Raw genomic sequence first — 14,548 nt, forward strand, 5'->3', positions numbered from 1 at the left:
TTTTTTTTTTACGTATGGGTATCTTATTTACTGGTTAGGGCTTTTCGTCTTATGGTATTTTCGGGTACCGATGTATGAGAGCAACTTGTTTAACACATAATAAATATTCATGGTTGTTATGTTCCAGTATCCTACAGTTCTCGATCTTTTCCTTATCTCTAATCCTTCGCGCTACTACAAAATACTTTCCTCTCTTGAGTCCTCGGGACACTCTTCTTGTCAATTATTTCCTTGATATCTCGCTTATCAATATCCTCCATTGAGCGCAAGGTATGGTACTTACATTTCCCAGTTCTTGATTGTGGCATATCCAGGATCTATGGCTTCCAACTCTTTGGCCATCCACCTGCGTAGGTAAGAAACCTGTCATTCCATCCAGATAAGCAGGTGGGAAACTTGTCATTGCAGCATCTTCCTCTAGTTCTACTCATCCTTATTTCATATGAATTAGGAATGACTGACTTTCTCATCCTTTGAAGAGAAATGATTTTCTCTACTAAAACGGATTTTACTATTGTTGAAAAAAATCTGTCCCTCAACGAAGAATGTTCTTCATGATTTTTGAAAATCACCTTCAGATCTCTCCTCCACCTGAAATATTGAAAGCTTCGTCTTTTAGTGCCAAAGCTGCCTTCTTTCACTCTTTCTTCTCGGCTTATTCTTCTCTCACTGCTATTGCTCGGATCCTCACGAATCCTGTTCACGGGACAATATTTTCTTTCACTGATTCGTAAAGTCACTGGCAACATAGCTCGCCCATATTTTTCATGGTTCATTACAATAAAGAAAAGTTTGACTACTCAAATAATCAATGAGACAGCCTGTTTCTGAAAAATTTCCCTGTCTCAAAAATATTAAAAGTTTTACTTAACTTGTGTTTTCAAGAATAACGAATCCAACTCATTTCATTTGGATTATCACCATTAATGTCTCTTACGTTTTTGTGGAAGGATCCTCACAGAAAATGACAAGACAACAGCCACTGTCAGGCTCATCTTTAAACTGAAAAATAGAGGCTGAGCACCTGCGAACAAGACTCACGGACTTATTCACTTCCTGTACAACAGAGAAGGTTCATTGGCAGTGTCAACCTCCTACACATACGAGCTACTAAAACGATTCCTACGTACAATCCTGTGTTGCGAACACTTTCTTGTATCACTGTGCTTTTTGTAACACTTCCGACATACGCATCCATTTCTCGAACTCTTCTTCACCCACTTTAATCTTTTCGTATATTATACAAATAATTCATCTTAACTTGCATTTTTCAGTTATTCATATTCAGCATAACCCTTCACTTCCAAAAAGTATATTTTTTAAGTGATCTCTTTATACATCACAACTTTTACTAACATAACGCATCTTTTTATCTTGTTTGCTACCACTTAATCTCTGATTCACTTCTCCCTTCATGCGTCTATAATCTATTTCATTACCCTCATAACATTACACTTGCTAATTTCTGCTTCCAACTTTCCGGTACAAACGGATGCAACGTCTTTGCCAACTTCTGCAGTCTGTTGTCAGTACTACTACCAAACACTGTGTTGTCTAGAAACAGCACCACTTCACACTATTTTCATGACCATTATTCTGATACAATAATTTACAGATACACTTCCAAAAATTTCTTGAAAGTTTATTCTACATTTTCAAGTTTACACTGTATATGATAGAAGCTGACAGACCTTTATATACAGAAACAGAAAGAGCGGGTGTGATCTTTAAGCAAAAGAGACAAGCAAAGAAAATCGAAGTGTAATTCAGGATGGAGATTTAAATTCTTTGTTGACGTAGCTTCAATAAAAATAGACTCCAACAGATTCCTTTCGTAGTGATCTTTGACTCTGCAGATAATCGAGGAATTATCCCAGTTAATAGCATGGCCTGTCTTAAGCCAATGACCCACAAGAGCTCTGAATTACACACTGGAAAATGTTGACATCTTGATTTGCTTGGTATGGGTAGAGTAAAAATGAATATATGGCAAGTTATTCTTGGGTTTCCTATATACTTTAAAACTAAAATTGGTGTTTTCCAAAAATGGGTATACAATTATCATTGAAAGTGAATTTACAATTTTTTAGACAAAGGGATACCAAATTGATAATGACATTAGCAGGTAATTCTAGATTATACGAGTCCAAATGTTGTGATAAATGGTAAAGGAAGTCATTAACAGTAACTCGTATAATCTAGAGTTACCAACTAATGTCATTATTAATTTGGTATCCCTTTGTATACAAATTTTTAAATTCACTTCCAATGATAATTTCTTATGAACAGATTAATAAACTGTAACGTCCCCTCTTTCTGTTTTTGTATATAAAGGTCTGACAACTTCTATTACATTCAGTGTGAACTTGAAAATGTAGAATAAACTACGAAAGTACTTGTTCTAAGTCCCCAGTTTCATTTGCCTTTCTACCGTGGATTGAAGGATGTTCTCAAGTACGTGTTCCTTCGTGCTACATTGGATATATATATATATATATATATATATTATATATATATATATATATAATATATAATATATCATATATATATATATATATATATATATATTTTATATATATGTGTGTGTGTGTGTGTGTGTGTGTGTGTGTGTGTGTGTATGTATGTATGTATGTATAAACGTGAGCAACAACAAGCCATTTTTCTGTTCACGGGACTCAAGTGTTGAAAGGATGATAAGCCCCCTGAGGAGAAAATGTTCGCAACATTTGGGCAGACGACCAGAAGCGTGTCAAACTCCTCTGTACATATTGCATCATTCACCTCTATCTTGCATGTCTTTCTCGTCTCCTCAGTATTAAAGTCCTCGCATTCCAGTGTCTCTTCCACTTCCTTTACCTAAAATTTTTCCCTCCCAACACTTTAGAATTATTCTTATCTAACTCTGTATATCCCCCTCTGTTTTTTTCTCACGGTCAAACCATCTTAGAACACTCTGGTCTACCTTTTCATCTAATCCATCCTTTTACTACTTCTGCTTTTATCATTCTATCAATAGTTCCATCTCCACGTACACAATTGAAACTAAGCATTTTAATAAGTCTTAATTTTTACTTTCTATTATATTCAACAAACATACTTTACTTCCAGGTAGTAGAGCTTGTTCAACATGCTTCAATACATAATGCTCTTCCCTTCCATAAAATTTGAATACAAGCGGTTTCATTCCTTGCTTCGCCCTTTACGTGACTCAGTTTGTCTCTCATCCTACCAACTTTCAAAAATCCTACCTCATGGTTTTCTTTCTTCAGCATCCATATTAAGATTCATTGCTCCATTCTCTTGGCTTCAATTAACCGTTATAACGATACGCTTTCTCAAATTCACTTTCAAATTTGTCCTCTTACAATCACTTCCCAACTGTTTCAGTAGTTTATGCAGTTTCTCTTTACTATCCCCAGTCAACACTATCACCCGCAGGCATCTGCCACTCCACACTTCATATATTCTTCATTTGCTTCTACTATAAGTTTGCATCTGCTTCCACTCATTTCTTGTATCCTGCCATAAAGATATTAAGTGGACATTGAAATATTCCCCCGTATCTCATACCTACTTCTACACCAGACCAGTCATTTACTAATTTGTGTTCTTATGTGCTTCGGTTTCACCATTAAAAGCACTTAATCCCTCTCAGCACATTACCTTTAACACACAAACGGACAGACACACATACGCGTGTGTGTGTGTACGTGTGCATGTGCGTCATGCTCTCCTCCGCTTAGAAGGGATGTCTCCAGATGATGTTGTACTTCCAATACTGAACAGTTCCTTTGTGGATAAGGCTGCCAACATCAACCCCTCCTCCACCATGGCTACTGCCCACCTCTGTTAATTAACTTTGAGGTTCTTAATTCACCGTTAAGATCAACAGAGGCACAATGCAATCTAACACAACATGCCTAAAGCATTGAGGATCTCTCGGAAATCAGACCACGAAATTCATCTGGTTAGACGAAGGTCTTCACCAAGTAAGGTTCCGGTTCAACTCCCTATTGTGAGTCTGTTGACTTAATCAACGAACTATATATATATATATATATAATATATATATATATATATATATATATATATATATATATATATATATATAGTATATTAATTACATATCATTGAAGAGATGAAAAATGAAACAAATAAAAATGTAAGAATTATACATTTATTAATTCACAGAGATACGCTTAGTCTCCTTCTACCAGTCAATAATCCCTAATACGGCAGACAGGCGGCAATACAACACTGCAGGTGGCAGACAGACAGTTCAGAGAATCACTGACCAAACCGAGGAGGTATTCCAGCTTCTCATTGTTCTTACCACCTCGGAGGAATACAAATGACGTCATTTCGAAATAAGACTACGAAATACCTTTTGCAATTTTTGTAAGATGAGGAACGGTAAATCACAAAGAAAACAAGGAAATGTTTTCATTTTTTTATATATAGAATTAGCATCCCATGAAACTGGGTGTTACATGGGAAAATAAAATAATGATTAATAATATATTATATATATATATATTATATATATATATTAATTATAAACATTTATATATATACGCATATTTGTCATATAATATACATACATATATATATAGTATTAATATATATCTATATACATAATAAATGATATAATATATATTAAAACTTGTTAAATATATATTCCACCTGTCAATATTCAGAAGACTTACTTAAAACTTAAAATTGAAAATAATTCTCTGAAGTTTTTGCTAAAACAATAAGTTATAAAGGATGTCCATAAAATCACCTTACAATTTAGAAATAATATATTCCAGAAACAAATGAATTGACAAATCTATGGATATTATTACAAAAATGAGGAGTAAATACTAACTGTTTTTTCCTTATTTAATACACCTCTATACGTGCGCTAATAGTTGCATGAAGGACAAGACGGTACTTGATTTCTTGCCGTGTTGGCTGTAGCGTAGCCTTCTCAATGGTGGTAATGGTATCAGTGATCTTTTGCTTGAGATCAGTGATGTCTCATATCTTTGTTGGATACACGATATCTTCAGCATAACCCCATAGAAAGAAGTCCTGGGGAGTGACATCTGGTGAACGACGTGGCCAGGGAATGACGCCATCTCTTCCAATCCACCGGTCTGGAAAAGTTTGATTCAAGAACCCACGAACGAGCAGTCTCTGATGTGGTGGTGCACATCTTGCTGGAAAATGATGGCTGGTTGAAGGTCATCTAGTTGTGGTGCCACATATTAAGTCAAAAGGTTAAGGTAAACATGTTTGGACTATCTCGGTGAAGTTCCCTTGTCACATGGGGATGTTCTGATCCCCAGATTCTCACATTATGTGCTCAGTTTCCCTGAAACATGAGAGGTTGCCTCATCATTAAGATAAACTCGGTAGAGGAACGTTTCATCCTCAGAAATTCGTTCCAGCATCCAACTGCAAACCTTTCTCGTCTTGGTTTATCATTTGGCTCGAATGCCGGTATGAGTTCCATTTTGTAAGCTTACATTCCCAAGTTCTTGCGCAGGACTTTGTGCAGTGTTGAACGTGGTAGCTGTAAGTGTCTGGCAGCAGTGGGATGGACTTTGCAGGAGAACGATCAAAGGCTTGTTTTACACAATTGATGTTTCCCTCCTCGGATGTTCTAGGTCGTCCACTCCTCCCTTTATCCAACGCTGTCCCTGTCTCCATAAATGTTTTGTGCATGCACGAACTGACGGACGTGACGGTGGATCTCCTCTATACTTAGTTCTGCAGTTTTGCCGATTTTGCGTATCTGATTTTGTTTCAATAAACGATGACCCACATTGTGCCTTTTCATGAGGAGTAGTCAGTTTTTAGGGTTTCATTTAACAGAACCTTTTTCATCAACAGGGTGCTTGAAATACATAAATGCAATGTAATGAAAATCTTTGATAACTGCTGAATACATAGAACAGATTCGGTTAATATATCTCGCCAATGGTTTTGTAATATTTTTTAAAGCTATAAAGAGACTTCATGGACACCTGTATATCTCATTCATTTCGCTCAAATCAGAAACTAGCAAAAACAAGTTCTAAAGCCAGGACGAGCGCAGCAACCACGAATCCAATTGGTAGAAGGAAAAACGCAGCCTGTAATACGTGAATAAGAATCAGATATGACAGGTAAGTTATGTAGTATAGTATATGTATATTAACACTTACATACACAGTCATTCATGCATAAAGGCACACACACATATATATATACGTATATACATATATATATGTATAGTATATTAATTTTTTTGTAATTTAATTTTATAAATATAATTTATATTATCGATATATTATATGTATAATATATATATACTATATACTATTATACTTAAGCTATATATATACACACACAGAGAGAGAGAGGAGAGAGAGAGAGAGAGGAGGAGAGAGAGAGAGAGAGAGAAGTTGGAAGATGTGTCAGTGACAATTATTTCAAGCATATTTTCAAGCCACCACTTACCTAACAAAACTGACATATAAACAGATATGTATACACACATACATATAAATATACATAAATACACACACATATTATATATATGTGTGTGCGTGTGTGTAAGTCTTTTTTGCTGATGTCGAAAAAATTTGGTCTGGAGAAGGTAATAATGATGAAGCCGTCATAGGAGGACTTTCCACCGAGAGAAGATAAAAATGAAAGAAAAGCGCCTTATTCGTCTTAAAAGGAGTAATGTGAATACGATAAACTCTTTCCCAGAAACATATGAAGGGCGAGGTTCAGCTTGAGTTATCAATATCTTTTTTTCTCTACTGCAGACAGCCAGATAACGTTATTGAGAGACCTGTTTCGTCTCTCCTTGTTTTAAATCAACCGACATTGATGATGAAAGAAAAATCAACATACTGATTAGTAAATTTTGAAAAAAAAAACATATTTTGATATGAATTCGTCAAAGATCACGTCGTGAAATCTTTTTCAGATAAAGTGCAGGTAATGAGAGTAAGAATAGTGTTGTTTATTTCTATTTTTTGTAAAGAACTGACGACGAGAGCAGCAAAAAGAGAACAGTAGTACTCTGTAATTTCAGTTAGACTCAGATAGAAATTATTGCTCAACTGTAAAAACTGCTTTGTCAGGGATATTTCTTTTTCTACGTTAAAGCATCATAAAATAGTAGTCATGGAGAAATGGTAAAATTGACTTTGGCCATCGATTTTTCATTCCATTTTCTTTCTTTTTTTCACATGAGAACCTGGACTAGTAAGGCCGCTGGAATACCAGTGTCACTGACCTCTGCAAATAAATACTATTATTTAGACAGGGATTTGTCAAGTAAACTTGAAACTGATGTAGATAAGTTAGGGAACCATTGACTTAGCTGCCTTCTTCTTCTTCAAAAATATCATGAATACTGGACTCCTTGCGTTGCATGTTCTCAAGAATCCAAACTTTCTTAAACTGAATAACTAACAAAATGTTTTGTCCCGAATACGACAAACACATGGAAATGAATTCGTTTTTTGGTGGGATGGTGGGTGGGGTAAGCAAGCCCAGATGGGTATGGTTGGCCCAATGAAGCTTGCTCCTACAAGAATAACGAGAGTTGAACGAATTTGTGTCAAGTGAGGACAGAATTTCCTTTGTAAAAGAGGCAAGTCATATTGTCCAGGGGCACGAGGCAGCCAGGATATTCCAAGCTCTGGAAGTGAATGGCAAGAATGTGTCATCAAACCGGTTAGCACTCGAGTTAGAGACTTAACAAAAAGAAAAAAAAATAATGATATCTTTCAGAGACAACACCTTCTCCAGTCAACTGTTGATATTTCATAGGAATTACGTAATTACTAGGATCATCTGTGACAAATGGCACTAGCAATCAGGTTAGGGAGCCGGTAATTTGATTCCTGGGAATTTCACTCCCGGTATTTTGACTCCGGTAATTTGACTCCTGGTAATCTGACTCCTAGTAAATTTCCCTCTCGGGAATTTCACTCCCAATATTAGAAACATTCCAAATTCATAAAAAAAGAACTGTTGAAAACCTTTTATCAATACAAAACATGAAATTAATATTTGTAATAAACAAGTATTTAAATATAAATATAAACAAGTATTTAAATATAAATATACGAAAAGGGCAACACATAATACTAAAAGTCGTCAATAATGGTTTATTGTTTTGTAATAAAAAAATGGTACAGTAAACAGTAAAGCATAAATGTAATCATATCAGGCTAAAATAAGAAATAATAGAAAAAAGGTACAATAAAATGCACAGCTTAAATGTAATCAATCAGGCTAAAATAAGGTATAAAGTGATGTAATAAAAAAAAGGTAAAATAAAAAGTAAAGCATAGAAATATGACTAAAAGCTTTAATGATGATGAAGTCTGTGAGCTACTGCTCGTACAAAATCCATCCTTTTTTTCGGGACTATATCACTCAGTAATAATCTGCAGCCGTTTGTTTATATCATATACGGTTTTTTCCCTCTCTTTCTCTCGCAGATATCACTTCGATCAAATTGAATCTTTTTCAATTGTGCCGAGTGGTCTTCCCTTTTCAATGCGGTAATTAATTTCCATAGATTCGGATGTGTGCAAGTTACAGAACTTTGTAGTGTGTTGTGATATCCCTCTAAATGGTTATTAGTGCGAGGCATGTATGTTTCGGTTCTACAGAGGATATTCTAACGAACAATGGGAAACACAGAAGTTCTTCGCTGTCTAATGCCTCTCACGCATCCTATGTACGATATTTCAAAATAAGACAAATTCTTGTGGAAGATCGACGTCATCTATAATCTCTTCGAGTCCATCAATCACATCATCGAGAGGGAGAAAAGTCAGCGCCAAAAAATGTCTGATTTTAATGTTAAACTCATTATCACGATGGTATTTTTCTTTAAAGCCAATTTCACATACTTTTTTGTGCACTTTTTGAGATAGATGAAAACGACAACATGAGATGGAAGCATCAGGAAACAAATAAAATGCTACTAATGCCTGCTTTTTCAAAACCCATCGTAACGTTTTCAGGGGGCAGTCGGTGACGTAATTCAGTTAGCTTATGAAAAAAGTGGGTGTAAGATTCCCGATTCTTGTTTGGACGCGGTGCAAACAATCGCGTAACATTAAATGAACCCACTTGAATATGAAGCGTGCACTACAACTGATGAAATGTGGTAGAACAGCACTTAAAAGTTCCATCACCTGCCCAGTGTTTTACATTCACTAAATTTCCAAGCTCTTTACCGGTTGCAAACACAATTAATCTGCCCATATCATTTTCACCAGTATCACGCCACAGGAAGGAAAAGTTCGCCACTCTCAAGGAACTTGTATTCGCTGGATATCCCATAACCAAATCGACGCTGAGGGATTTAGAGGAGCATTTACCTTTGCGTGACACCAGTTCCTTATATTGCGAATGACGCACGAATAGGAGAGCATGCGAGCCATTTCATTTTCATCAAGCTTTTCACAAGTGGTCGCAATTAATGAATGCGAAGGTTCCATGGAAGAAATTGCTTGTGTCTTTAAGTCTGCTAAAGTTTTCCGAACTTTGGCTTTCGAAGCACACGAACCAACCATGATAATGTTCACCAACGTGCTTAATTATGACAATAATCTTCATCGTGTGTCAATGATGTGGACTCAAGCTTTACAGGACTAAATTTCGCATTTCCTGTTAGTCTTCGATCCATCGGTATTTCGTTTCTGTGCTTCATATAATTACGTAATCCCTGTCATTCACAAGTTTCTTTCTTCCACGGGGACGGTATATTTCCTTTGGAAGTAACGAATACAAACCACTGAAATGATACTTTCAGTTAGCTATATTACTCTATAAATAAACAACCAATGGGGAATAAAAATAACTGAAATTATATTTTCTGCTAATTATATTACTCTGTAAATAAACAACCGAATGATAACAAAAATGATAACATTTGGGAGTCAAAATACCGAGAGTGAAATTTACTGGCAGTCAAATTACCAGGAGTCAAATTACCGGAGTCAAATTACCGGAGTCAAATTACCGGGAGTGAAATTACCAGGGGTCAAATTACATAGAACCTCAGGTCAATATGAGTTGAGGAAACACTGACATCGCACCAGGCACATCTGTTGCACAAAAGTTGTAAAAAAGACTCGGGTATATGTACAGTCGTCTGCATAAAGATGAAGTGCATTCATCTCTTGAAATCTTCGATATTGTTTCTTCTTCGAAACCATTAGTTACTAATTAAACTGTCACGTTCCTGGCATGCAATCTGTCACTGAAGATAACTGTAAACAGTTTTTAAATCCTGAAACGTCTATATATATATATATATATATATATATATATATATATATATATATATATATATATATATATATATGTATATGTATATGTGTGTGTGTGTGTGTACTATATATAAAAGTAGTTTGAATCAAGGGACATGCGAAATTGTACCTGCATCTGCGTGAGGGAGAAGGGCCTGGGTGCAACAGCTTCTTCGTCTAACGTGGTTCCCTGGGCTTCAACTTTCCGAAACTCTTCATTCATCCATTTCTTGATAAGGCCGCTCTCGATCAGTGAAGATAATCTGTGGGATATGACAAAATGGACATAAAAGAGGTGATACATTTTAATCTCTCTCTCTCTCTCTCTCTCTCTCTCTTCTCTCTCTCTCTGATCGTTTTAATCTCGAACTTGACTTTCATAAATTTGGATACTGGAAAACTCAGTATAGGAAGAATGCCTTTTTTTCATGTTTTTCCTAGAGGCCAACGGGACTGGCAACCCATTATTTTTATCTAGCCCAGACTCGCAGATCATGAGAAATGAAAAAACGACAAAGGATGGCGACTGACTGAATGATAAGATTATCAGTTAGGAAATACGGAAGCAAGGAGCGATTTTAAAACGTCTGTGCATGGACGATAACGATGGTATTTGAGACGGTAGATTCTAATGTGATATCGACCAATCAGTCCTTAAGTTATGTCCTGCTCGTTTATAGTTAACTTTACTTTATCATCCCACCACTGGCCACTGGCGTAAGACTGATACAGCTACTTTCTATCTGTCTCTATCCCGAGCCATTTCCCTCGCTTCCTCTAGGTTCTGGATTTCATCTTCAAGATCTCTTATAATTATGTCTATCCACCTCGTTCGTGGCCTACCCAGCGGTAGCCTTCCTATCTGTACTGCCCTCAGCGCTCTCCTGGGGTCTCTATTCCCATTCTTCCTCTCAACATAATTAATGAGTCGAATTACAGATAATCAGTCGATTTCAAATGTGACTCTTTTGCTTGATTTAGAAACACTTGCACACAAACCCAAGAACAGCTACGACCAGTGGCCTTCAAAATACAAAAGCAATATTACACAACCACGCGCGCACACACACACACAGTACACACGCACACATGAACACACGCCCTGACACACTCATTCCGTCACAAGCCATTGATATTCGGATGACACTCGCCGCTGTGAAACCTAAATTCCACGAAAAGTGGCTTTCCTTGTTTTGCAAAATACCCACACGTGGAAAATCACTCTCTCTCCCTCTATTGTTCTCTGGCGCGCGCGCGCATAATCGCCGAAAACCCAAGTCTGTTATTGAAAGACGCCTTCATTACTAACTTCGCCGCCTTCTGCTGATGCATGGCCCGAAGATAGCCGTAACTCCAGCTTTATCATAAAATACTTTTTTTCTTGCTTCCACAAAATTCCTGAGTTTGAAGGTTTCAAAATATTGCAGTCAATGCGGTTGAAATTCCCAATTTCCTTCAAGAGTGAGCAGAAAGGGAATTTCAGAGGAAAAGCAGGGTGTTACTTTAGCTTCATTTCCGCGTTTTGATGCAGTTACACGCACACACACACACACACACATCACATACACATACTATATATATATATATATATATATATATATATATATATATATATATATATATATATATATATATATATATATATATATATATATATATATATATATATATATATATATGTTTTAGCCTTCCTTTTTCGCGAAGATATGTATATGAGGTTGTAGTCCACAGGGGAAAAGAAAAGCTGAAATTCGTTTTAGCTCAACAGTTTAGGCCTCCACTGGCCCTCATCGAGAACTGCTTATTAACTAAGGCACCAAGTGTGTATTACACTCAGAGTGAAATATAAGAAACAGAGAAATAAAAATAAACAGTTAGATAATCATTGGTCACTGAAATACAAGAGAGTCATTTACTATAATAACCTTGTAATCTAAAATGATTTACAACCAAGGCTTCAAAACACAAAAATATCTTTTAAAAACAATTCATCTAACAATTAAACTCTGCACTTAATGAAAAGACAAGATTGCTTAGTTTGTAACCCAAAGCAAAGGTAGCCGCTCGACAACGGCGCATTATACCACAGCAACCAAGCATAACATATATAAGTTGAAACAACCCACTGATTTAAATTATTTATAACCAGTTCAATGGTGTCATAACGTATAACAACGCTTCAAACATGTTTACAGTGAAAAGAAGTCTTTGTCTATTTTGTACTGTCCTTTAATTACTATATATATATATATATATATATATATATATCTATATATATATATATAATATATATATATTATAGTAAGAAGAGGGTATCTGTTCTAAATACTCCGAATGATTATTGAAGTTGTTGCAATCACCTATGGCAATGCATGCACTTTCATGTAGACATATCGCTACATAATTATTTCATTTTAACAGTACTCGGGAACAATTGCACAAAATGGCGTCATTACATGATTGAATCTGGACATTTAATGCATTGCTACTATCACTTCTCCTGAGGACTATTTCTTACAAGACTGTTACCTATTGTGTTGTGGAAAGAAAACAAACCCAAAACCAGCACTTTCAGAGGATGTACAATGTTTTCAAAGGTAGGGTGGAACGGTGAGACCAAACTACGTTGGGTGTCTCTAGTTGGTTTAGAATTAGAATCAAAAGAATGCCTTAGATTATCGCGTAAATCTTTTGATTCTAATTCTAAACCAACCAGAGACACCCAACGTAGTTTGGTATTACCGTACCACCCTACCTTTGAAATATTGTACTTCCTTTGAAAGTGCTGGATTTGGGTATGGCATTTTCTTTCCCCAACACAATAGGTAACAGTCTTACAAGCTACAGTCCTAAATATGATGAAGGTATTATTTATCAGATCCCATGTTCATGTAAGAAGTACTATATCGGACAATCGAAAAAGGAACGCGAGGTGCGAAAAAGTCTAGCACAAATAGGAGAACTTATAGTAGCAATGCATTAAATGTCCATAGTCAATTGTGTATGACGCCATTTTGTGGAATTGTTCCCAAGTACTGTTAAAACGAAATAACTGTGTAGAGAGATGTCTACTTGAAAGTGCTGCTTGCATTGCCATAAGTGATCTGAAGCGTTATTGTGTTATGAAACCACTGTGGTATAAGACGCCGTTGACGAGCGGCTACCTTTGCTTTGGGGTACAAACTAAGCAATCTTGTCTTTTCACTAAGAGCAAAGTTTAATTAATTGTTAGATGAATTGTTTAAAAAGATATTTTTGTTGGTTGAAGCCTAACAACTGGTTGTAAATCATTTCCAATTACAAGGTTGTTACAGTAACTGATTTTCTTGTCTTTCAATGACAATGTTTATCTAACTGCTTATTTTTATTTCTCTGTTTCTCATATTTTACTTTGAGCATACTAAACACTGTGCGGTAGTTGATAAACAGCTTTCGATAAGGGCCACTGGAGGCCGAAACTGTTGAACTAAAAAGAATTTCAGCTTTTCTTTCCCCTGTGAACTATAGCCATATATATATATATATATATATATATATATGATACTATATATATATATATCTATATATATAATATATATATATATATATATATAAATATATATATATATATATATATATATATATATATATATATATGCAGAAGCTAGGTACTACGTCGTACCTCTAAGTAAATGGGGATACAGTCCACAATGATGTAAAATCAATTCCTTGAATTGATATATCGCATTGTAGTGAACAAGACCATAGCTGATGGTCGAAAGCTATAAGTCCCTGTACGGAAATAGATATTTTAAACTATAGAAGGATTTTACATCATTAGGGACTGTATCGACCATATATATATATATGATATATATATATATATATATATATATATATATATATATATATATATATTTATATAATATATATATTTATATATTATATTTATATAAATTATATTATATTATATATTATATATATATAAATATATTATATAAATAAATATATAATATAAGATATATATATATTATATTATATATATCTATATATATATATATATATCGGATATACATACATAATACCGGAATATATATATAATATTATATATATATATAGTATATAATATAATTTAAATATGAATAACACATCGCCTGGCTGGCAAGATTAGAGTAGTCCTCGAGAAGTGATGTCTTCATCTTGCAACCAATAAGTATTCATTTGAAGCGAGTGATAAGCCTTGCATATTG

At 35.1% G+C, this 14,548-nt stretch overlaps 1 protein-coding gene across 2 annotated transcripts in view; it reads right to left on the minus strand.

The window, feature by feature from the left end:
- Nucleotides 1-4,686: 4,686 nt before the first annotated feature.
- The window catches only part of LOC135227011 (glutamate receptor ionotropic, delta-2-like), a 66,823-nt gene continuing 56,961 nt past the window's right edge, over nt 4,687-14,548 (minus strand). The window contains exons 15-16 of one of the 2 annotated variants that reach the window (XM_064266772.1): nt 10,450-10,582; nt 4,687-6,122 (exon numbers count right to left, since the gene is read on the minus strand). In XM_064266772.1, the coding sequence (XP_064122842.1) occupies nt 6,042-6,122; nt 10,450-10,582 (214 nt within the window). In that variant the 3' untranslated portion in view covers nt 4,687-6,041. Of the gene's footprint in view, nt 6,123-8,236; nt 9,803-10,449; nt 10,583-14,548 lie in introns of those variants that run through there. The other variant, XM_064266775.1, reaches the window with a different exon arrangement.

Source organism: Macrobrachium nipponense, chromosome 15 (assembly GCF_015104395.2).
Source record: "Macrobrachium nipponense isolate FS-2020 chromosome 15, ASM1510439v2, whole genome shotgun sequence".
NCBI classification, from domain to species: domain Eukaryota; kingdom Metazoa; phylum Arthropoda; class Malacostraca; order Decapoda; family Palaemonidae; genus Macrobrachium; species Macrobrachium nipponense.